Below are 22,288 nucleotides of genomic sequence, written 5' to 3'. Positions count from 1 at the left end.
CCTTTTCGGTTGCAAATTTTCAATAAACTTTTTTGTAACATAGCAGGTATTAACAGTAAATTCAGATCGTAACAGTAGTTTCAGATCGCAGGGAGTCCGACCACTGGGGCCCCCCGCGATCTCCGGTACGGTGCCCTCAGCTCTTTGCATAATAGCGCGTTTCGACCACCACATGACACGGCGGCCAACACGCCCCCTCAATACATTTCTATGGCAGAGGCGGAGACTGCATTATATGTTGGAACTTGTGTTCAGGATGTGCCATAAAACGTAACCTTTAATATATTACATAAAAGATAAGGGAATAAGTGATGTACTAAGGTGAAAAAACGTAGCAAAACTAGGTCTAAATGTTTATGAAACAATAACTTCAAACTGAGAGTAGGGCTGGGCGGTATACTGGATCATACCAAATACCGAAACTTTTGTCCTGCACGATATGAATTTTTCCTCATACAATACCGGTTTGGCCCCTCCCCCTCGGGAATGAATGAATTGTCAGCCCAGCGCTGCGCTGTCCACACATCAGGGGACTAATCATATTTGACACCCGAGCGCTGTTCTGCACCCCCCAATTAATTATCAGCCCAGCGCTGCGCTGTTCCTATCTGGGTAAATACTCGCATATCATCCGCAAGCACTGCTCTCCTCGTCCTCCGGTTTGTTGTGGGCCACCGGCACTGACACTCTATACTGTACGCTGTATCCCTATGCCCGGGCTGCAAAAGATAAAACAAAATAAACCTTAACGCACCTTCCCCGTCGGTCCGGACCAGCTTCCTGTGGATAGGAACGTCTGAGTGCCGTCAGCCTATCACCGGCCGCAGCGATGTTCCGCCTCGGCCGGTGATAGGCTAACCCCACTGTCATGTAAGAAGCCGGCCTGCTCCTTACATGACAGTGGGCTCAGCCTATCACCGGCTGAGGCAGAACATCGCTGCGGCGGGTGATAGGCTGACGGCTCTCCGCCGTTCCCGTTCCCAGGAAGAGCGTAAGGCCGATGTAGGAAGGTGCGTTAAAGTTTATTTCTCGAGCGCTTCATTGGAGGGGGACACAGGACCATGGGTATATGCTGCTTGCCACTAGGAGGCTGACACTAGGCAAAAAACAAAAGAAGGCTGGCTCCTCCCGGCAGGATATACCAGTCTCCTGGATCTGAGCAACTCAGTTTTAACTTAGTGTCAGAGGAGGCTAGACGCAGCTCTGGAGCTCTCCATACCTGGTCTTATTTCTTTTGTTTTTTTTTCCTAGTATTAGGTACAGTTTAGACTTTCCCTTTTTTGTCTTTCTATCGTGGTGCGACAGGAGCATGGCGCTGCCTGGAAAAGTTCTCTCTTGCCTCAAAATCGGCCGCGCAGTTCGGGTCCGTGGCAGGGAACTTCTTCATTTCGCCCTTCCCGTTTCTCAGGCCGCACAGATAGGCCCCAGGCCTCTTATGACAAGAGGGCTCCGTCCTTCAACTCTTGGCCCTCCTGGAAGTCGGGCTCTCGTTCTAACCGCCCCCTCCCAAGTCAGGGACACGCAAGCCCCCCACGACATGAGGGTGCGCCCCCCATTCGAGTCTTCTCCTCGGGTGGGAGGTCGCCTGTCCCTCTTTTCGGACGTTTGGCTAGCTCATATCCAGGATACTTGGGTTCAGAAGGTCGTTTCTCAGGTTATCGCATAGAGTTCGCTTCTATGCCCCGGGATCGTTTTTTCCCGTCCCTCCCTCCCTCGGTCCCCAGCTCTGGCTGCAGCTTTTCAGGTGGCCCTCCGCACTCTTCTTTCCCAGGGCGTGATTGTTCCGGTCCCCCTTCAGGACCGCTTCTCGGGGTTCTACTCGAACCTCTTCATGGTCCCCAAGAAGGACGGCTCAGTTCGTCCGATCCTCGATCTCAAACGCCTGAACAGACACGTGGGCCTCAAGCATTTTTGGATGGAGTCTCTGAGGTCTGTTGTGGCTTCCATGGATCAAGGGGAGTTCCTTTCCTCCGTGGACATCCGGGATGCTTACTTACACATCCCTATCTTCCCGGTCCACCACCGCTTCCTCAGGTTTGCTGTCCCAGAGGGTCATTTCCATTTTGTCGCCCTACCTTTCGGGCTGGCGACTGCGCCCCGGGTCTTTACCAAGACGTTGGTGGCGGTGGTGGCTCTTCTCCACTCTCAGGGCATCTTGGTTCTTCCGTACTTGGACGACCTGCTCATCAAGGCGCCCTCCTTGGAGCAGAATCGGGCCAGCCTCAGCATCACCCTCCAGACCCTCTCAAGTTTTGGTTGGATTGTCAACCACGAGAAGTCCCACCTGTCCCTGTCCCAGTCCCTGGTTTTTCTGGGGCTCCACTTCAACACAGCAGCTGCTCGTGTCTCCCTGCCAGAGGACAAACTCCAGAAGCTCCTGTCGGGGGTCCGCTCCCTTCGGGCGCTAGGCCCGTTTCCCATCCGCACCTGCATGTCCGTTTTGGGGAAGATGGTGGCCGCCATGGAGGCGGTGCCCTTGGCTCAATTTCGCTGCTGTCCTCTCCAATGGGCCATCCTGTCCCAGTGGGACAAGTCCCCCTTGTCTCTCCAACGCAGGATCCGGCTCTCTCCCCAGGTACGCCTCTCCCTCCTTTGGTGCCTCCGATCCCCCCTTCCCCGAGGAGGGGGCGTTCCTTCCTGCCCCTCCGCTGGCATGTCCTGACCACGGACGCAAACCTCCTCAGCTGGGGAGGGGTCTTCCGGGACCAGACGGTCCAGGGTCGCTGGACGGCGTCAGAGGCTAAGCTCTCCATCAATGTTCTGGAGCTTTGGGCAATCCTCCTGTGCCTTCGGCACTGGACCCACCTTCTCTTGGTCGTCCCTGCATACCTTTACCAAGTTTTACAGGGTACATACTTTTGCATCCTCCGACGCTGGCCTGGGCCGCAAGGTTCGAGATTCCGCCTGAGCCTTCTTCTGTTGGGGTTGGTTTGCCCTCCCCAGGGACTGCTTTAGGACGTCCCATGGTCCTATGTCCCCCAATGAAGCGCTCGAGAAAGAGAATTTACGGTAAGTCCAAAATTCTACCTTTCTCTTTCTCTGAGCTTCTATTTGGGGACACAGCACCTGCCCATTCTTTTGTTTGCGGCCAGCTGGTTTCTGCCCTTCCTGGGCGGGGGTGTTCTCCCCTTTTGGTCGGTTTTCCCTTTTCTGGGTGTTGTGTTCGACTGTTTGTTTTTCGGGGTTGGCTCTCCTTCTGCTTTGGGACTAAAACTGAGTTGCTCAGAGCCACGAGGCGGGTATATCCTGCCGGGAGGAGCCAGCCTTCTTTTGTTTTTGCCTAGTGTCAGCCTCCTAGTGGCAAGCAGCATATACCCTTGGTCCTGTGTCCCCCAATAGAAGCTCCGAGAGAGAGAATTTACTGTAAGTCCAAAATTCTACTTTTTGTTTACCTTTTGCAGCCCGTGCATAGGGATACAGTGTACAGTATAGTGTCAGCACCGGCGGCCCCCAACAAACAGGAGGACAAGGAGGGCAGCGCTTGCGGGTGATTTGTGAGTATTTACCCCGATGGGGACAGCGCAGCGCTGGACTGATTTATTTTGGGGGAAAATACTGTGGAACCGCCATAAGTTACAAAAATACCGTGATACACATTTGGTCATACCACCCAGCCCTAACTGAGTGACTAATGTTGGTCAATCTAAAGATATTAATAATACTGGAGTGCAGCAAGTATACCTATAGCTTGCACATCCAGATTTATAGAGAAAATCTGCAGATGCGTTTCTACCACCCTGTAAGGGGTGGCGTCTTCAGGGAGGTATCAAGTCTTAAACAATATAGACCTTAAATTAATAAACTGATAAAAACATAGCCAATTCATCTGTATGCATTGGGACCTGTAAGGCATAAGATATTCCTAGACAGACTGCAGCCTATTATGCATAATTCTCAGTTTTGAGCTTAATAATTCATATGGACCCTGTAAGGGAGAAAAACAGAAGCAATTTCATAAATTTCTAGTCTGGTCCCATGGTATAAATGCCAGGTCCTGGCGATCCACCTGTAAAAAGAAAGGGAGACCCATTCAGTAATTGGACCTGCAAGAAAAATCATAGAGCTGTAGAGTCAAAGCTACTATGCTACTCACGGTTCCGTTGGTTTCCGGAGCCCCAAGGTACAACCTGCTGCGTGCAGGGAGCCAGAGTTGTCCGGTCTGGTTCTCTCGCCGAATAAAGCGAGACAGTGGCGTCTGACGTGAGCGGGGCTTAAGAGTGCAGAGCCATGCCTCTCCAGTGACGCTGCGGGAGGGCGTGATATGCTCTGCGCTGGGTTATCCCCGTCAGTGAAAGATGTCAGCCCAAATACAAAGGTAAACAAAGGAATGACAGGCGTACATGCCCACTGGACACCAATGAAAAAAATATAGGGAGATGTGTTAGAACCATCCTGAATGACGGGCAGCATATATAGGAATAGTATTTATGTCAAACTTATCAAGTCACAGGTCATTAGCAGTTAGGGGCCATTAGTGTGAGCGGTGCCATGCAATTTGGGAGCCATAAATATAACTAGTGCCGCATGATTGGCACCGTACCGATGTTAAAAAGGTGAACTAGAGCAATAGAAATGTATTGAGGGGGCATGTCGGCTGCCACGTCATGCAGTGGGCGGACACGCCCCCTGGGTGTTGACTGCCGGGGCCCAAACTGAGGGACCCCCCCGTGATCTGAAACTTATCCCCTATACTTAGGTTAGGGGATAAGTTTTCTTATCCTGGAGTACTCCTTTTAATAAAAACACCATATGCATGTATACTAATGACAGAAGCCTCATAATAAGATCGTGGAACTGGAACTATTAAGTTTTGAAGTGGACTATGCCTTAGTGGGGGATAATTCTGACATGGATGGGATGTGAGCTATGACTATGCGGTAAATAGACAGGGTCCTGTTCAGAACGGACCGTACAAGTGATAAAGGGGAGGTTTTTTTTGTGTGTAAAATCCTTTCTTGGGCCCTTTCTGCGTGAAGACATTGGTGAAGAAAATGATGACGTGGAAATAAGGGGAATGGGGTAAGAACAATAAATTGATGATGGGGTATGTTAGAAGTCTCCAAGTATAATGAAAGCAGCAAAGAAAGTCATTATGGGGGACTTCAACTACCCTGATATAGACTTGGAAGCTGAAACCTGCATGCTCAGTAAAGGAAAGTTTTTGGCAATAATCAAAAATTACCTTTCCCAACTAGTGCAGGGTCAAACGAGGGAGAGGCATTTCTGGACCTTACACAGTAGAATCTCCCAACACTGTCTGCTGGAATGGCGCTTAGCAAATGTGTTACCCTTTAAAACCCCTTTCTAAATATGGGTATTTCTCTATCGGCTCCATTGGGGGACACAGACCATGGTGTATGCTGCTGTCTCTAGGAGGTGTGACACTGTGGTAATAAAAAAAAGTCGTCTCCTCCCAGCAGGATATACCCGCCTTCAGGCTCTGAGCTAATCAGTTTAAGTCTAGTGTCTGAAGGAGGTGGACATGGTCTGGATTTCTCCAGACCAGGTCTTCTGATTTTTTGTTTCCCTAGTATAGGGACGTGTTAGTTTTTTATCCCTTTTTCTTTTCTGTTTTCAGGTGGGGACTCAGGGACTCTGGTTCTCTGTTTTCCCCATTGCGAGTAAGGGGGCACAGACATTGCGTATATGTGCTGCTCATCCCCCTTGCCTACTGTCAGCGCCTGGGTTGGTACCTCATGGGTCCGGGTCCCCCTATTTCCCTGCTCGCCTCACTCGCACATAGCAGCCAGGCGTGATCCAGGTAACTAAAGCTGACTGAAGACTTCACTGAAGACTCCATTAGACAAGTTCTTCTGACTGAGTTAAGTCCCCCCCCCCCCTTTTCTCCATAGGTACGAACTGGCATCCTCTGTAGACCCCCGGTTTTGGCCCACCTTCAGGCTATAGGGCTGGCTTATACAGGGGCTGCACTTTTATTCTGGGGGAGCAGTGGCACCTGAGGGGGCATGTAATATCTGTGGCACTTCACTTTGTGTGTGTGATATCTGGGGCACTTCACGTTATGTGTGTGTGTTTGGGACTACGTCCACAGCGCCTTTATATGCGGCTGTCAGCCGTGGCGCTGTTACGGGCCGGGCACTCTCAGCGCTGGCTTGCTTTCACTTTGCCGGCAGGGCCTTATAAGCGGCTGACAGCGCCGGCTTATTTTCACTTTCTCTGGCAGTCTCTCCTGAGCGCATATGCAGCTGACATGTGCGCTCGGGACAAGGAGCGGGCGCCATGACAGTTCTTCTTGGCCAGTCTATAGCTCCACCCACAGGGCTGGGAGCTCTCAGAGGCGCGAAGCAGCTTCCAATCAGCGCCGTGGGTGCGATTTTTCAGTGAGAAGGGGTCAGTTAGTTAGTGCCTTGCTTCAGGCACGCCCTTCTCTTCCTATTGGCTGGCCTGTTCCTTCACTCTAGTTGCATGGAGCGAGTTCTCCTCACTGCAGCTGACAGGGGACACAGACTAGGGTGAGAAAGTTCCTCTCTTTTTTTCCACATTATGTCCATACCCAGAGCTGTTCCTCCCTCTACAGAAACCTAGAACTTCAGTGTCTTATTTTGTCTGTAAGCACTGTAATACCAAGATGTCTGGCTCTGCTGAGCCCACTTGCCCTTCCTGCTCCCCCAGACCCCCTGGTACCCCCTGATGCCCTTTCGGTCCCGGTGGGTTCAGCCGCTCCACCAGCCTGGGTTTCTTCCCTGACCCAGTATATGGCTGACTTGACCCAGGTCTCCCGTTCGGTTGCTGAGGCCTCTCGGGAAGTGGTGTCCGCCTTGAAGGGGTCTTCCCTGCGCAGGACCTCTGAGAGGGCCCGCTCCTCGTCTCCACATACTTCACGCTCTCACAAGCGTACTATGGGTGCCTCGTCTGACTCTTCCATTGAGTCTTCAGATAGACGTGAGTGTTCCCCTCGTGGGTTCCCCCCCTGTCATCTGGGCACAAACGTCGCTCCTCCAGAGGACGTTCTCGGAGTCACCGCTCTGCCACGCCAGAGCCGCGTACCCGGTCAGGGTCGCCCCCCTCCAGGACTGCCTCTACTCGTTCACATTCTCCTGGTGGACGAGGCTTCCGAGCCGGCATCTGACTCAGGACCGCTCGGACTCAATTGCAACGGTCAACTCATTGGTGACAGCCATAAGAGACACCTTTCACGTAGAGGACCCAGGATCTTCGGATGTCAATCCAGGAGTATAATTTCATCGTGCTAAGCCAGCACCTCAAAGGTTCAGCTCTCACGCTGACTTTGACGACATTCTGGAATCTGAATGGAAACATCCAGACAAGAGGTTCCTGGGAATCAAGACAATTCAAGAACGTTATCCATTTGACAAGGACTTTGTCGCTAAGGTGGTTTCCCCTCCCTCAGTGGATCCACCAATCTCCCGGATCTCTAAGGTGACTACACTGCCTCTGCCTTCAAGGATCCCACGGACAAGAAGGTAGAATCCTTAGCGAAGTTTGCTTCTGCAGCAGCTGGCTCTTCTCTTCTTCCTATCTTCACCTCGACATTGGTGTCCAAGGCCCTGTCGGAGTGGTGCCAAAAGCTCCATCAGGATATTTTTGCGGGATCTATCTGCTCTGGCTCTCCAATGCTCTAAAGCTGGGGACTTTCTGTGCGCAGCTTCCATGCAGTCAGCCCGTTGTTCTGCCTTTGCTGTGGGTCACCTAGCGGCTCTCCGCCGCTCTGTGGCTTAAAGATTGGAATGCGGATGCCACTTCCAAAAGGTCTCTCACTGAGCTTCCCTTTACGGGTGGCTGTCTTTTTGGCAAACGCCTTGATGAGACTATATCTGTGGCAACGGGAGGTAAGAGTTCCTGGTTACCTCAAAATAAGGCTCACCCTACTTCCCAAAGGAAGTCCTTTTCCTTTCGGACCTCTGGCTCCAGTAAAGAGTCTTGGCAGCCGCCCTCGCGGGACAAGAAGGCTCCCTCGTTCCATGTCCGCCTGTCTAGGAAGTCTGACTCCAAACGGTCCAGCCGTTATGTGCCCAAATCGGGCAACAGCAAACCCACTTCTGCATGAAGAAAGGCCCCCACCCGCGGTTTCTTCTCGGGTGGGAGGTCGTCTCTTGCTTTTTCGAGACATTTGGACCTCTCACATTCAGGACTCTTGGGTCAGGGACGTGGTGTCCAACGGTTACCGAATCGAATTCGCCTCCCTTCCGAGGGATCGATTTTTTTTTTTTCGATCCCGGGCCCCCCGGTCTCCTCTGGCGAAGCAGTTTCTAGCGGCTCTCCAGTCTCTGCTTCTCCAGGGGGTTATCGTTCCTGTTCCTCCAGAGGAACAGTTTCGGGGTTGCTATTCAAATTTTTTTGTGGTCCCCAAGAAGGACGGTTCTGTGCGACCAATCCTAGACCTCAAGCGTCTCAACCGTCACCTTCTCATCCGCCACTTCCGAATGGAATCTCTCCTTTCGGTGGTGGCGTCCCTGGAACAAGGGGAGTTCCTTTCCTCAGTGGACATCAAGGATGCCTACCTCCATGTGCCATTATTTCCGGACCATCATCGGTACCTCCGCTTTGCGGTCCCGGAGGGGCACTATCAATTCGTAGCCCTCCCCTTCGGCCTAGCCACGGCTCCTCACGTCTTTACAAAGATCCTTGTGCCAGTGATGGGCCTGTTACAGTCGAGGGGAATCTCGGTGATACCCTATCTGGACGACCTTCTCATCAAGGCTCTAACCAGAGCCCAGACTCTGGAGAATCTGGACGTCACTCTCCACACTCTGACTCGCTTCGGGTGGATGATCAACCGGGACAAGTCAGTCCTCCATCCTACCCAGTCTCTAACCTTCCTGGGACTTCGATTCAACACGGCCTCTGCCTGAATTTGTCTTCCGCCGGACAAACGTCTGGCGCTTCGGTCGGGGGTCTGCTCCCTTAGGACCCAGGTCTCGGTCTCCATCCGCACTTGTATGGAAGCCCTGGGTCGGATGGTGGCAATTATGGAGGCCGTACCCTCTGCCCAGTTTCATTACCGCCCCCTTCAACTGGTGAATCTCTCTCGATGGAACAGGTCTCCTCTGTCCCTCGATCGTCAGATTGGTCTCCCTCGCAGTGTCCGCCAGTCTCTGCTCTGGTGGCTCCGCTCCCCCCTTCTTCTCCACAGGTGGTTGTTTCTTCCCCTTCACTGAAGGTTGTTACAACGGATGCCAGCCTGTCGGGCTGGGGCGGCGTGTTCAGGGATTGGACGGTTCAGGGACTCCGGTCTCCCCAGGAGACCCTTCTTCCGATAAACATATTGGAATTACGGGCGATTCTTCTTTGTCTTCTTCATTGGGAGTCCCGTCCTGTCCGCGTTCAGTCGGACAATGCCACGGCCGTGGCGTACATAAATCGACAGGGCGGCACTCGCAGCTCGGCAGCCATGGCCTAGGTGACCAAGATTCTCAACTGGGCGGAGAGCAAGGTTCTGGCCATTTCGGCGATTCACATTCCGGGAGTGCTCAACTGGGAAGCGGACTTCCTCAGTCTGTCCTCACCCGACCCCGGCGAGTGGTCTCTACATCCGGAGGTCTTCGCGCAGCTCTGCGACCTCTGGGGCACTCCGGACATGGACCTCTTCATGTCCCGGCACAATCGGAAGATCCTTCCTTTTATGTCCAAGTCCCGACCCTCAGGCTCTGGCGGTGGACGCCCTAGTGATTCCTTGGGCGGGGTTTGCCCTACCCTATCTGTTCCCTCCTCTTCTGCTCCTTCCCAAGGTGCTGAGGAAGCTCCAGGCAGAGGACGTCCCCGCCATTCTGGTAGCTCCAGATTGGCCCTGAAGGTCGTGGTATGCCGACGTAGTCAGGCTCCTGGACGACTCTCCACTGCGCCTTCTGCTCCGCCCGGACCTACTCTCTCAGGGTCCTCTTTGCCACCCCAATTTACACTCTCTGCATTTGACGGCGTGGCGGTTGAGACCGTGGTTTTGAGGACCCGCGGGTACTCTTCCCAAGTCATTCACACCATGCTCAAGGCTCGTAAGCCCTCCTCCGCAAGAATTTACCACTGTACTTGGCGGTCTTATTTTCGTTGGTGTGAAGCTCAGGACTTCTCCCCGGTAACCTTCTCGGTTCCCCGTCTTCTCTCCTTTTTGCAGTTGGGTTTGGAACTGGGGTTGTCTCTCAGTTCTCTTAAACGTCAGGTTTCGGCCCTTGCTGTTCTTTTCCAGCCCTGGCTTCTAATTCTCATGTCCGGACCTTCCTTCAAGGAGTGGCGCACGCTGTTCCTCCTTATCGGTTACCCTCTCCCCCTTGGGACTTGAATTTAGTTCTAAGTGCCCTCCAGGGTGCACCCTTTCAGCCCCTTAGAGAGGTGTCTCTCCGCCTCCTTTCTTGGAAAGTGGCGTTTCTTGTTGCCATCACCTCCATCCGGAGGGTGTCTGAACTGGCAGCTCTTTCCTGCCGTTCTCCGTTTCTGGTGATCCACCAGGATAAGGTTGTTTTCCGGCCAGATCCTTCCTTTTTGCCTAAGGTGGTCTCGGCCTTTCACCTTAATGAGGACATTGTCCTCCCGTCCTTTTGTCCTGCTCCTTCTCATCCTAAGGAGCGCTTACTACACAAGCTTGATGTAGTTCGGGATGTTCGGTCTTATCTTTCCATCACTTCTTTGTTTCGTCAGTGTGATTCCTTTTTCGTCCTTACGGAAGGTCGTCGCAAGGGACAACCTGCTTCCAAGGCCACCATTTCGCGGTGGATTCGGTCCGCCATTTCGGAAGCCTATGGCTGTAAGGGGAAGATTCCTCCTTTCAGGGTTGTGGCTCATTCTGCCCGTTCTGTTGGGGCATCCTGGGCTCTCCAGAATAGAGCCTAGGCCTCGCAGATTTGCAAGGCGGCTATCTGGTCGTCTTTGCACACGTTCTCGAGGTTTTACCGAGTTCATACTTTCGCATCGGCTGATGCTAGTCTGGGCCGTAAAGTGTTGCAGGCGGCAGTGGATCGGCCGTCTGCCTGACTGCTTATCTGCCCACCCAAGGGACGGCTTTGGTACATCCCACGGTCTGTGTCCCCCAATAGAGCCGATAGAGAAAAGGAGAATTTTGTTTACTTACCGTAAAATCTTTCTCGAAGGATCGATTGGGGACACAGCTCCCGCCCTTTTTGGGATTTCCTTTGGTTCTCTGTCCGAGGGTATGTTCAGTTATGTTTTTTCTTCTGGTTCTCGGACACTTTTGGGTTTTTCTTTGACCTGTTGGTCTCCTATTGCTCTGGAACTTAAACTGATTAGCTCAGAGCCTGAAGGCGGGTATATCCTGCTGGGAGGAGCCGACTTTTTTTTTATTACCATAGTGTTGCACCTCCTAGAGACAGCAGCATACACCACGGTCTGTGTCCCCCAATGGATCCTTCGAGAGATATTTTACGTTAAGTAAACAAAAATCTCCTTTTTGGGAACTATAGGCCTGTAAGTATTTTTATTTTTTTATCTTTTTGTAAAAAAAAATAAAAAAATTATTAGGGTTTTCTAAGATTTTATTCTGGTGTTTCTTAATGAAAAAAACCTTTTTAACACAGCGCCAACATGGGTTAATACGGGATCAGTCCTGTCAGACTAAACTGATCAGCTTCTATGAGGCCAGTTATAGATTGGACCTGGGTGAAGCTGTGGATGTTTTGTATCTGGACTTTTCTAAGGCATTTGATACTGTGCCACACAAAATAGTAAGTACATAAAATGTGAATGCTTGGACTAAGGGAGAATATATGTAAGTGTGGTAGCAACTAGCTTAGTAATAGGAAGCAGATGGCGGGGATCAATGGAACTTACTCTGGTTGGGTGACTGTTACAAGTGTAGTACCGTAGTAGGGGTCAGTAATGGGTCCACTTCCTTTCAGAATGTTTTATGAACTGGGTAAAGTGATCAACCCAGAGAAGGATAACATAATATTAGAAAGGGATCTGGGGAATCTGGAGGCTTGGGCACAGTTATGGCAAATAAAATCTAACGTGGATAAATGTAAGGTTATGTGCTTGGGCTGTAAAAACAAAATGTACGAATACGTGCTAATTTATAAAACATTTGATAAAACTTCTTCCGAAAAGACTTTGGGCTACTGATGGCCAATGAGCTCAACTTTAGTGACCAGTGCTGGGCAGCCACTGCCAAGGCTAAAAAAAAAAGTCATGGGATGTATCAAGAGAGGCATAGAGACTCATGACAAGAAGATAGTTTTGCCTCTGTAGAAATCATAGTCAGACCACATATCGAGTTTTGTAGCACAGTTTTTTTTTTTTTTTTTTTTAACCGGACAATACCTAGTATGTACCGATTTCCCTATCCCCCTTGAAGCTGCGATCGCCTGATCGGAAGAATAGTCTACAGCAGTTAATCTGTACTGCTGTATACTATACATGTCAGTTTTACACTGACGCTGGGCCTCATAGGCTTCCATACTTGACAGGCTGAAATGCTATGATCTGGCCTCCGTCCACCATTGGAAACACTTAGGGAAAGGGGGAATCCCCTCCCCTGTCAATCCTAAAGCTGTTGTGGTCAGTACGGACCATGGAATTTGTAGGGTTAACATTTCAAAAGTGGCGTAATCTGTCTTTTCAGTTGCGTTGGGATCCTGGTGGTGGTTGACATCTGACTCCCACAGTGCTCTCCCTTTCTGAGCACTCTGGATGGTCCAGACATATGGATGCATCCAGTTGTGCTAGCTGCAAGGATGTATTCATACATCCTGGGATGGGAAGGGGTTAATGTATGGATACCTAGAACATTGGGGAACAAAGTAATCTTGACTTTTTTACACATTTGCCTTTTTAGTTTTTAATCTTATTTATTTTTTATTTTTTCCATAAGATCAGCTGAAGATCTCGGATTTTGGATTAGCCACTGTCTTTAGACATAATGGACGGGAGCGCCTGCTGAACAAGATGTGTGGGACGATGCCATATGTGGCTCCTGAGCTGATCAAGATGCGAGGGTTTCATGCTGAGCCTGTAGATGTCTGGTCATGTGGAATAGTCCTGACAGCTATGTTGGCTGGAGGTAAGGAAGCAAGAAATTTCTGACGCATGATAATCCTGCATACATTGTATAATATATTTGTAATTAAAATCTATTGTTTCCCTACTACATTAAACTTTTCTAAGTACATCACCTAAAGGGACTATAGTATGACTTTACGTGTTGCGTATATCCATGTCCATAATCAAATGCCATAACTTTTACAGAATTACCATGGGATCAGCCAAATGACATGTGTCAAGAATATTGTGATTGGAAGGAATCTAAGCACTACCTGCCTCCATGGAAAAAGATTGATGCTGTACCTCTAGGTGATCAATGTTTTCTGTTCAGTAATAAAGTTGGCAACAATAATTTCCATGGATGCTATTCTTCTTAGCTCCATAGCACCGTACTGCATTGCAATAATCCAAACTGTTATATCTACTCACATCCCTAGCTTTCCTATGCAAGATACTAACAGAAAACCCTAGTTCAAGGATTCGTATTTCGGAAATAAAAAAGGAGCGTTGGTTTACAAAACCACCCAAGAAAGGTATGTTGGGGTGTATGTGGTAACGGAAATGGTTTCATTTCTTAGTCAAAGTTGATGAACTGGTGGTGTGTGTGTGTGTGTTGGAGTCTAAGAGCTAACATTCGAAGCACAGATGTCATGCATTTTACAAGGAATATATATATACACACGTACATACACTTGGGGAACTAAGTATTGAACAAGTCACCATTTTTCTCATATTATATAAGAAACCAAAACAAACAAGCTCAGAAAGGTGTGTAATAATGTAAAATGACACATGGAAAAAATATTGAACACTCTTACTGATATTTAATACTTTATACAAAAGCCTTTTTTTTTGTAATGACTGCTTCAAGACACCTCCTGTATGGAGAAACTAATTACATGTTTTGCACTGGGGGGATTTTGGCCCATTCTTCCACACAGTCTTCAAATCTTGAAGGTTCTGTGGGCCTCTTCTATGAATCATGATCTTAAGTTCCTTCCATAGATTTTCAATAGGATTTAAAGAGTTACTCCAGGGAACTGAACCCATAGCCCATCTTTTCCCTCTCATAAACCTATTTAATTGTCTAAATAGTATTCATTAGCTATATAGAGCAGTTTCCCCTCTGTCAGTTGTCACTTACATGCAGGGAGTGAGAAAAATGTCATACTGCCATTCTGTGTCTCTGTTTGAATCCCTCTCTAAAAGCAGCCCCCACCCTCCTGAGAGACACAGACTGCATGATTTCTTCCCTGCTTTCATGATTCATTCTCCCTTTAGTGCAGGCAGGTGTGTGCAGCCTTATCCAGTCACACGCTGAATCTTTCTCAGCTGCTCAGAGCAGGAGGGTGGGGGCTTCTCTCTCTCCCTCGGCAGTCTGCTGAAAGGGGGTGCCGACCCCCGCACGGAGCCGTGGCTTACACGCCCACGTATCCCATAGAGAAACATGGTGGAGGCGTGTTGGCCACGGCTTCCTGCTGCTTCCGGCAGACTGCTGGGGCCCAATTCAGGAGATTGCGGGGGGGTCCCAGCACTCTGACCCCCTGTGATCTATAACTCATCCCCTATCCTTTGCATAGAGGATAAGTTATATTACACTACTACTCTGAGTTCAGGAACCATAATCTCTATCAGGACAGTTTTTTATTATTTTATTTTTCAAAATGATTCTTTTTAATCTTAATTTAACCCCTTAAAGGGGTATTCCAGGCAAAAACTTTTTTTTTATATATCAACTGGCTCCGGAAAGTTAAACAGATTTGTAAATTACTTGTATTAAAAAATCTTAATTCCAATAGTTATTAGCTTCTGAAGTTGAGTTGCTGTTTTCTGTCTAACTGCTTTCTGTTGATTCGTGTCCCGGGAGCTGTCCAGCTCCTATGGGGATATTCTCCCATCATGCACAGCTCCCGGGACGTGACATCATCATTGAGCAGTTAGACAGAAAACTTCAGAAGCTAATAACTATTGGAAGGATTAAGATTTTTTTAATAGAAGTAATTTACAAATCTGTTTTGACTTTCCGGAGCCAGTTGATATAGAAAAAAAAAGTTTTTGCCTGGTATACCCCTTTAAGGACTCACATTTTTGCGCTTTCATTTTTCCCTCCTTACCTATTTAAAAAATCATAACTCTTTCAATTTTGCACCTAAAATTCCATATTATGACTTATGTTTTGCGCCAACAATTCTACTTTGCAGTGACATTAGTCATTTTACAAAAAAATCCCAACAAAATCCCACAAATGGGAAAAGGGGGGTGATTCAAACTTTTATTAGGGAAGTGGTTAAATGATCTTTATTAACTTTTTTTTTCACACTTTTGTAGTGTTAAAGCCTCCTCTAGGGGCTATAATACTGCACACATTGATCTTCTTCTATACAGATCTCTTCCATGCATTAACATGGCAAGGATCAGTGTTATTGGCGGTCGATTGCTCAAGCTTGGATTTCAGGCTTGGAGCAATCAATCGGCGATCGGACGTACCGGAGGCAGGTAACGGACTCTCTGCTTGCATTCTAGCTGATCGTTAGGAGGTTAAAAGCATAGTGTGTGTGTGTGTGTGTGTGTGTGTGTGTGTGTATATATATATATGTATATAATATAAAATGTGTGTGTGTATGTATGTGTGTATGTATATGTGTATGTATATGTGTATGTATATGTGTATGTATGTGTGTATGTATGTGTGTGTATGTATGTATGTATGTATGTGTATGTATGTGTATGTATATGTATGTATATGTATGTATATGTATGTATATATATGTATGTATATGTATATATATATGTGTGTGTATATGTATGTATATGTGTATATATATATATATGTATGTATATGTATGTATATGTATATATATATGTATGTATGTATGTATATGTGTATATATATATATATGTGTGTATATGTATATATATATATATATATGTGTATGTGTGTATATGTGTATGTATATATATTTTATATGTATATATGTATTTTATGTATATATATATATATATATATATATATATATATATATATTAATATGAAAATTTTATTTTTTATACATTTTATTTATTCTTATTATTATTACATTTTTTTTTTGCCTTCTCCTTTTTCTTCCGGGACTAGGTATAAAGAGGAGTCTTGGGACATCAGATGCACCTGGACTTTTCAGCAAACACATTCGCTCTGATATGGATTTGTCTTTGTTCTCTCACAGGTATATGCTTACTTCTCCAGACAAAAAACTTTTGACATTTGAGAATTCTGACTCATCTTTCTAATTTCTAAAACAATTTTTTTTTGTTTAGATTTGCCTGAAAAAAAAAATTAATGTTACATTTGAGTATCTCCTCAATGAGTACAGCAGTTAGCTGGTGTTAGGTGCAGAACTAGGATTGCTCAGTTTATCTATAACAATTGATTATAAGCTTGTAATAAAGCTCTTATTTAATTTTTTTTTCAGTGAAGAAAAAGTGACCTTTTCCAGTACACAGCCAGAACCCCGCACTGCTCTCCCCACTTGGGATAGCACTTCTCATATAGATAAACTAGTGCAGGGTAAAGGAATCAGTTTCTCTCAGCCTGCCTGTCCTGACAACATGCTGTTAAGCAGCCAGTTACTGGGCACTCCAGGGTCCTCACAGGTAGTTATCATTCTGTTAATATTACCATCCTGATATTTTTCATTTCTTTGTAATCCATCAAATAATCCTTGCTGTATACTTCTACAGAGCCCATGGCAGCGCTTGGTTAAAAGGATGACCCGCTTCTTTACTAAAGTTGATGCAGAAAGCTCGTACAGCAGTCTGAAGGAGACTTGTGAAAACATGGGCTATGTCTGGAAGAAATGCTGTGCTAACCAGGTAAGTGTGTGTTGCACAGTAGCTGTAAATGATCTTTTAATATCGTCGGGAGACAAACGACTTAATTTGGTTCCTTTTATTAGGTAACTCTTTCAACCACTGATCGAAGAAACAGCAAGCTGATATTTAAAGTTAATTTAGTGGAGATGGATGAGCGAATTTTATTGGACTTCCGTCTTTCCAAGGTACAAACAATTGACATTTGTGAAACTTCTGGAGCGATATGAGTGATTACATTGGAAATCTAACATTTTAATAGCTGCCATTGAGACATTAGTTTTATGCTCTTGGTTTTTGATCAATCCCATACTACTTGTCTCGGTTACCATCAGCGGTGTGGCCTCTGCTATAACAGAATCTTGTGACTTACAGGCTCCCACAAGCTTTAAGTTTTTTTGACAGAAAAAAATTGTGCTGTATGCAATACTCCAATGAACTTGTGAACAGAGCTTTATCAGACTTTGCCTAGAACTTGTAGGTATTTCCATTCTCTCTGAATAACTTTATTTCTTTTTTTTAACACAGGGCGATGGTCTGGAATTCAAACGACATTTCCTTAAGATAAAGAAAAAGTTGGATGACATAGTTGCTAGCCAAAAAGTTGTCATGTCTGTCACATGATTACACATAAAACAGGTTAAGATTTTCCCACTTGAACCCCAGACTTGTGTTGCTGTACTAGTTTTCTTTTAATAATCTGGCACTGTTAGGTGAGTAGTTGCTGATGTGGTCAGTGGAAGGTAAACTGCTCCCAGGAGAGGGTAGAGACCCAGGTATTTTTTAGCATGTGAAATGCAGGAATTTCTATCACAGGCTGTACTGTATTTTATCTTTGGGATAGTGAAACAGAAGACTTTGTTTTGGTCTTTTTGTAACACTTTTCTAGTTTTCTCCGTGCCCTCTCTGAACACAGTTCTGCACCAGTGATGTAGTATTGTCACAACTTTGTAAGGTCCATGTACTGTTCACATGGGTGAGTCACCCATTCATTAAATTCTGAATCGACCAAAGTATGGCTGCTCATCCTGTGTACCTGATTTCAAAGAAGATTTCTTGAAGAAAGGCTACAGTTATCAGATAGCAACCTATGGGTGACATCTGCTTTGTGTCCCAGAAGATAAGCGTTTGTTCCTTTTTATTGCTGTGTGCTTGGTTGCACTCAGAACATTTCATTATTAGTTGCCTTAAAGACACTTCAGACCATAGACTAAATGCTATGATTTAAATGTAAATCATTGTATGGACAAAATGAATATTTGGAGTTTATTAAATTAATGTAATAATAAATAAATGTTTAACTTTTTTGGGAAAAATTTAATACTGAAAGGAAGTAGGAAAATTGTCAAGCATGGTGGTGTTTTTTTTTTTTTTTAACCCAAATGTGCACATACACACACCTATATACTCATAGTAACACGCTGTTATTCCTTTCAAAGTATACAGAATTTGGTCCAGTGCAAATGACTATTGTACAGATTCCTAATACAGTGCCTGTAGACTATCCCATGCCACTGCTATTACATGGGGACCCTTAGGCTATAATCACATGGCAGAATGTTCATGCTGAATTCCGCTTAATATTTTGCATGGACATTCCGCAGCAGCAGAGTCCTATTGATTTCAATGAGATTCTGCTCCTCTGTGTATTTAGCAGAATGTCTGCGCAGCAACTAACTTTTGTAGGACTGTATCCACCTTTTCCAGCCCACCAGAGCACCTGAAAGCTGAACTGATTTATGCAGGCTAAAGTCAGCAACTGCTGAGCCAAGAAGTTTGTATCAAATCACTGGAACTCTCATCTCTAGCAGCAACCTCAGGCTCGGAAATCCTGATTCAGGCGTCCACAAAAACATTGAAATTCTGTTTGTGCAGATTCATCTCGGAAATGCATTGCCGTCTGAGAGGAGATATAGGAAGAAAAAAAAACGGTCTAGGAGGTGCTGCTCAAGGTATGACACCGAACGAAGACACAGGCCAGCACAGGACGATGATGATTTTATTTATGGCAATACAGACCATGTGTTTTGACACGCTAACAGTGCCTTCCTCAGGTCAAACAATATATAGCACTCCTGTGTAGATGGCGTGGTCAGCACATCGCTCACACAGGATTCCCTACCGACATCTCTAATTTAAAGATCTGCATAGGAGTGCTATATCATTTTGGACCTGAGGAAGGCACTGTTAGCATGCCGAAATGCGTTGTCTGTATTGTCAAAAATAAAATGAATTATACTCACCGATAATTCCTTTTCTGGAAGTCTCCACGACAGCACCCATGTGATTATCTTCTCCGGATTGAGATAGGAAAAACACTGAGAGGTTAAATTCCCCACCCCTTCCTCTCCACACCAGTGTATTTATAAAGAGCACCGAAGAAAAAAACGTGCACTAAAACACCACAATAAAAAAAACAAAGGGTGGAATGTATGGGTGCTGTCGTGGAGACTTCCAGAAAAGGAATTATGGGTGAGTATAATTCACCATTTCCCCCCATGTCTCCACAACAGCACTTATGAGAAATACCAAAGAATGTATTAGGGAGGGACTATAGCACTGAGAACTTTACATCCTAAGGCCATATCCTCAGAAGACAATGTGAACACTCTGTCTGTTCTACAGAAGCTTCAGCTCTCTCTGCCCATGAGGAAATTGCTCTAGTAGAATGGGCCTTCAATTGAATAGGCGGGGCTTTACCTCTGGCCACATGAGCCTCTGAAATTGTGGTCTTCATCCATCTGGCTATAGAACTTCTAGAGCCTTTTTTTTTTTTTACCTCTATTATGGCCAGCAAACTGAATAAACAGATTATCCTCCTTCCTCCACTGACTAGTCCTTTCAATATAAAGCAGAACAGCTCTTCTAACGTCCAGAAGACTATATGATTTTCTAGGTCATTTTTTGGATTAGAACAGAAGGATGGAACCGCAATATTCTGTGATCTATGAAAGGTAGATACAACCTTGGGTAGAAAGTTAGGATCAAGCTTAAAAATAATTTTGTCATCCAAAATTCTGATATAAGGCTCCCGGATAGAAAGAGCCTGAATCTCGCCTACTCTTCTAGCTGTAGTGATGGCAATTAAGAATATAGTTTTAAGAGTAAAAACATTTTCAGAAATAGAATCCAGAGGCTCAAAGGGATCCAGAGGAAGAGCCGCTAGAACTGTATTTAAATTCCACTGAGGGCAGAGATTTAAAGTCTTAGGTCTGAGTCTGCTGGATGCTTTAATAAATCTAGAAATCCACATGTTATCAGCCAATTTTACATGATAGAGAGCACTGAGAGCAGAAACCTGTACTTTAAGGGTACTAGGGAAGAGACCTAAATCAAATCCCCGCTGAAGGAAGTCTCGAATTTTAGGAATCACTGCAGTGTTAGAAAAAGAATCTGCACACCAAGAAATAAATTTCCAGGTTTTAGCATAGATGCTAGATGTGGTATCTTTACGGCTAGATAGAAGTGTATTTACTACCTTTTCAGAGAAACCTTCCTTCAGCAGAATGGACTTTTCAATTTCCATGCTGTCAAGCTGAGGATTTTGATCTGACGATGAAAGGATTGTCCCTGGGACAGAAGATCTTTTTGAGGAGGAAGGCAGATTGGATCCTCTATACTTAGTTTTTAGTAGAGAGAACCAGCTGCTCTTTGGCCAGTGTGGCGCTACTAGGATTAGAATGCTATGGCAGTTGATTAGTTTTTGAAGGACCCAAGATATCAGAGGCAGGGGAGGAAAAGCATATCCCATACTGAACGTCCAATCCTGAGCCAAAGCATCTACTGCTAGAGGAAAGTTTTGGATTTAGGGAATAGAATAGATCCACCTTGTGATTTCTCCTGTTTGCAAAGAGATCTACTTGAGGACCCCCCCCCCCCCCCATCTCTGTGTAATCATCCTGAATGCCTACGGTGCTAGAGAAAATTTCCCTGGGTCTAATATATTTCTGCTCAGGAAGTCCGCCTCCAAGTTCCAGACCCCTTTGAGATGGACTGCTGAGATAGAAAGTACATTGTTTTCTGCCCAAGAAATGACCCAGAGTGGACATTGCCATCCTGATTGTACTAGAGTGGAGGGATAGGAACCGGGGCACTAATGCCTGCAGTAATACCCTCTTGGAATCCAGAAGAAAGGAAATCTGAATCCTTGAATCCAAGAGGGTACCCAGGAATATCTTCCTCTGACTGGGAATAAGATCAGATTTGTCTACATTTAGAATCCAGCCCAACTTCTGGAGAACAAAGAGAGTTCTCTGTAAATGAAGTTCCAATTGAGGAGCAGAGTCCGCCACTATTAGAATGTCGTCTAGATAAGGGATAATTAGAATAGACTCCTTCCAGGGAAGGGCAGCCACCTCTGCCAAGACCTTGGTGAAAATTTGAGGCGCAGATGACAGGCCGAATGGGAGACAGACAAACTGAAAGTGGCAGACCCTGGACCCCCACTGGATGGCAAATTTGGATGGGAATATGGTAATAAGCATCTTGAAGATCTATTGTCGCCATCACCGCCCCTCCTTTATCAACTGAACTGCAGATTTTACAGATTCCATCTTGAATTTTTTGTAAACCACAAATTTGTTCGAGGGTTTAAGATTTATAATTGTATGGAATTTCCCGTTTGGTTTGGAGATCAAAAACAGGGAGGAGTAATGACCTAGGCCCCTCTGAAGGAGAGGAACCTCCTGGATAGCACCCAGGCTGAGAGAGTCCGTAACACCCTTGAGAACCAATTTCTGTTTTTTTGGACTGAAGAGTAACAACGTATATTGAAGGGGGAGGAGATGACAACTCCGAAGGCCCCGAGATATTTTCTCTACAATCCATGGATTGGGAATGAAGGACTCCCACACTGGGGCAAGATGGGAAAGCCTTGCCCCCACTGGCCTGGCATCATTGTTTAGGGTTGGAAGAGGACTGACCGGGGTTAGTGAAGATATTTTTACCCCTACCCCCCATCCTGTAAGACCCCCCGTCCTGTTTTTCCCTTTACCTCATCTGTCTGACTGGGAAAAAAAGATGAAAAGGAGATTTCTCAATCGGCTCCATTGGGGGGGACACAAACCATGGGTATATGCTGCTGTCTCTAGGAGGCTTGACACTATGGCAACAAGAAAAGTCGGCTCCTCCCAGCGGAGTATACCCGCCCACAGGCATCTGTTTTAGCTTAGTGTCTAAGGAGGTAGACCAGGGGTCCTCAAACTACGGCCCGTGGGCCACATGCGGCCCATGTTTTTGCCTTAGGACATCCCTGTGTTCCGAAAGATGCTTTCGGAACACAAGGATGCCTCAGTGAAGTCCCTGCGGCCCGCGTTTACTTTAAAAATGCGGGGACCGCCGGGAGCAGGCGCACGCAGTGACATCACTGACGTCCCATGCGTGCGCCCATGGCAACCGAGCGCGGAGAAGAAGCAAGAACGTGCGCGCTGGTAGTAGGTAAGTGTGTACCAGCGGCGAGTCCCTTCGGTGTTCT

General features: G+C 46.5%; 1 protein-coding gene across 4 annotated transcripts in view; it reads left to right on the top strand.

The window, feature by feature from the left end:
• The window catches only part of CHEK1 (checkpoint kinase 1), a 38,834-nt gene extending 20,701 nt beyond the window's left edge, over positions 1–18,133 (top strand). For all 4 annotated transcript variants that reach the window (XM_056542332.1, XM_056542333.1, XM_056542335.1 and 1 more), the window contains exons 6-13: positions 12,797–12,985; positions 13,171–13,275; positions 13,404–13,499; positions 16,082–16,172; positions 16,419–16,599; positions 16,687–16,818; positions 16,902–17,003; positions 17,344–18,133. In XM_056542332.1, the coding sequence (XP_056398307.1) occupies positions 12,797–12,985; positions 13,171–13,275; positions 13,404–13,499; positions 16,082–16,172; positions 16,419–16,599; positions 16,687–16,818; positions 16,902–17,003; positions 17,344–17,439 (992 nt within the window). In that variant the 3' untranslated portion in view covers positions 17,440–18,133. The remainder of the gene's footprint in view (positions 1–12,796; positions 12,986–13,170; positions 13,276–13,403; positions 13,500–16,081; positions 16,173–16,418; positions 16,600–16,686; positions 16,819–16,901; positions 17,004–17,343) is intronic.
• The last annotated feature ends 4,155 nt before the right edge of the window (positions 18,134–22,288 follow it).

The sequence above is a fragment of the Hyla sarda genome, chromosome 10 (assembly GCF_029499605.1).
Source record: "Hyla sarda isolate aHylSar1 chromosome 10, aHylSar1.hap1, whole genome shotgun sequence".
Classification (NCBI taxonomy): domain Eukaryota; kingdom Metazoa; phylum Chordata; class Amphibia; order Anura; family Hylidae; genus Hyla; species Hyla sarda.
The sequence above is the reverse complement of the archived record's forward strand: the minus strand, read 5'-3'. Positions and strand labels throughout refer to the sequence as shown.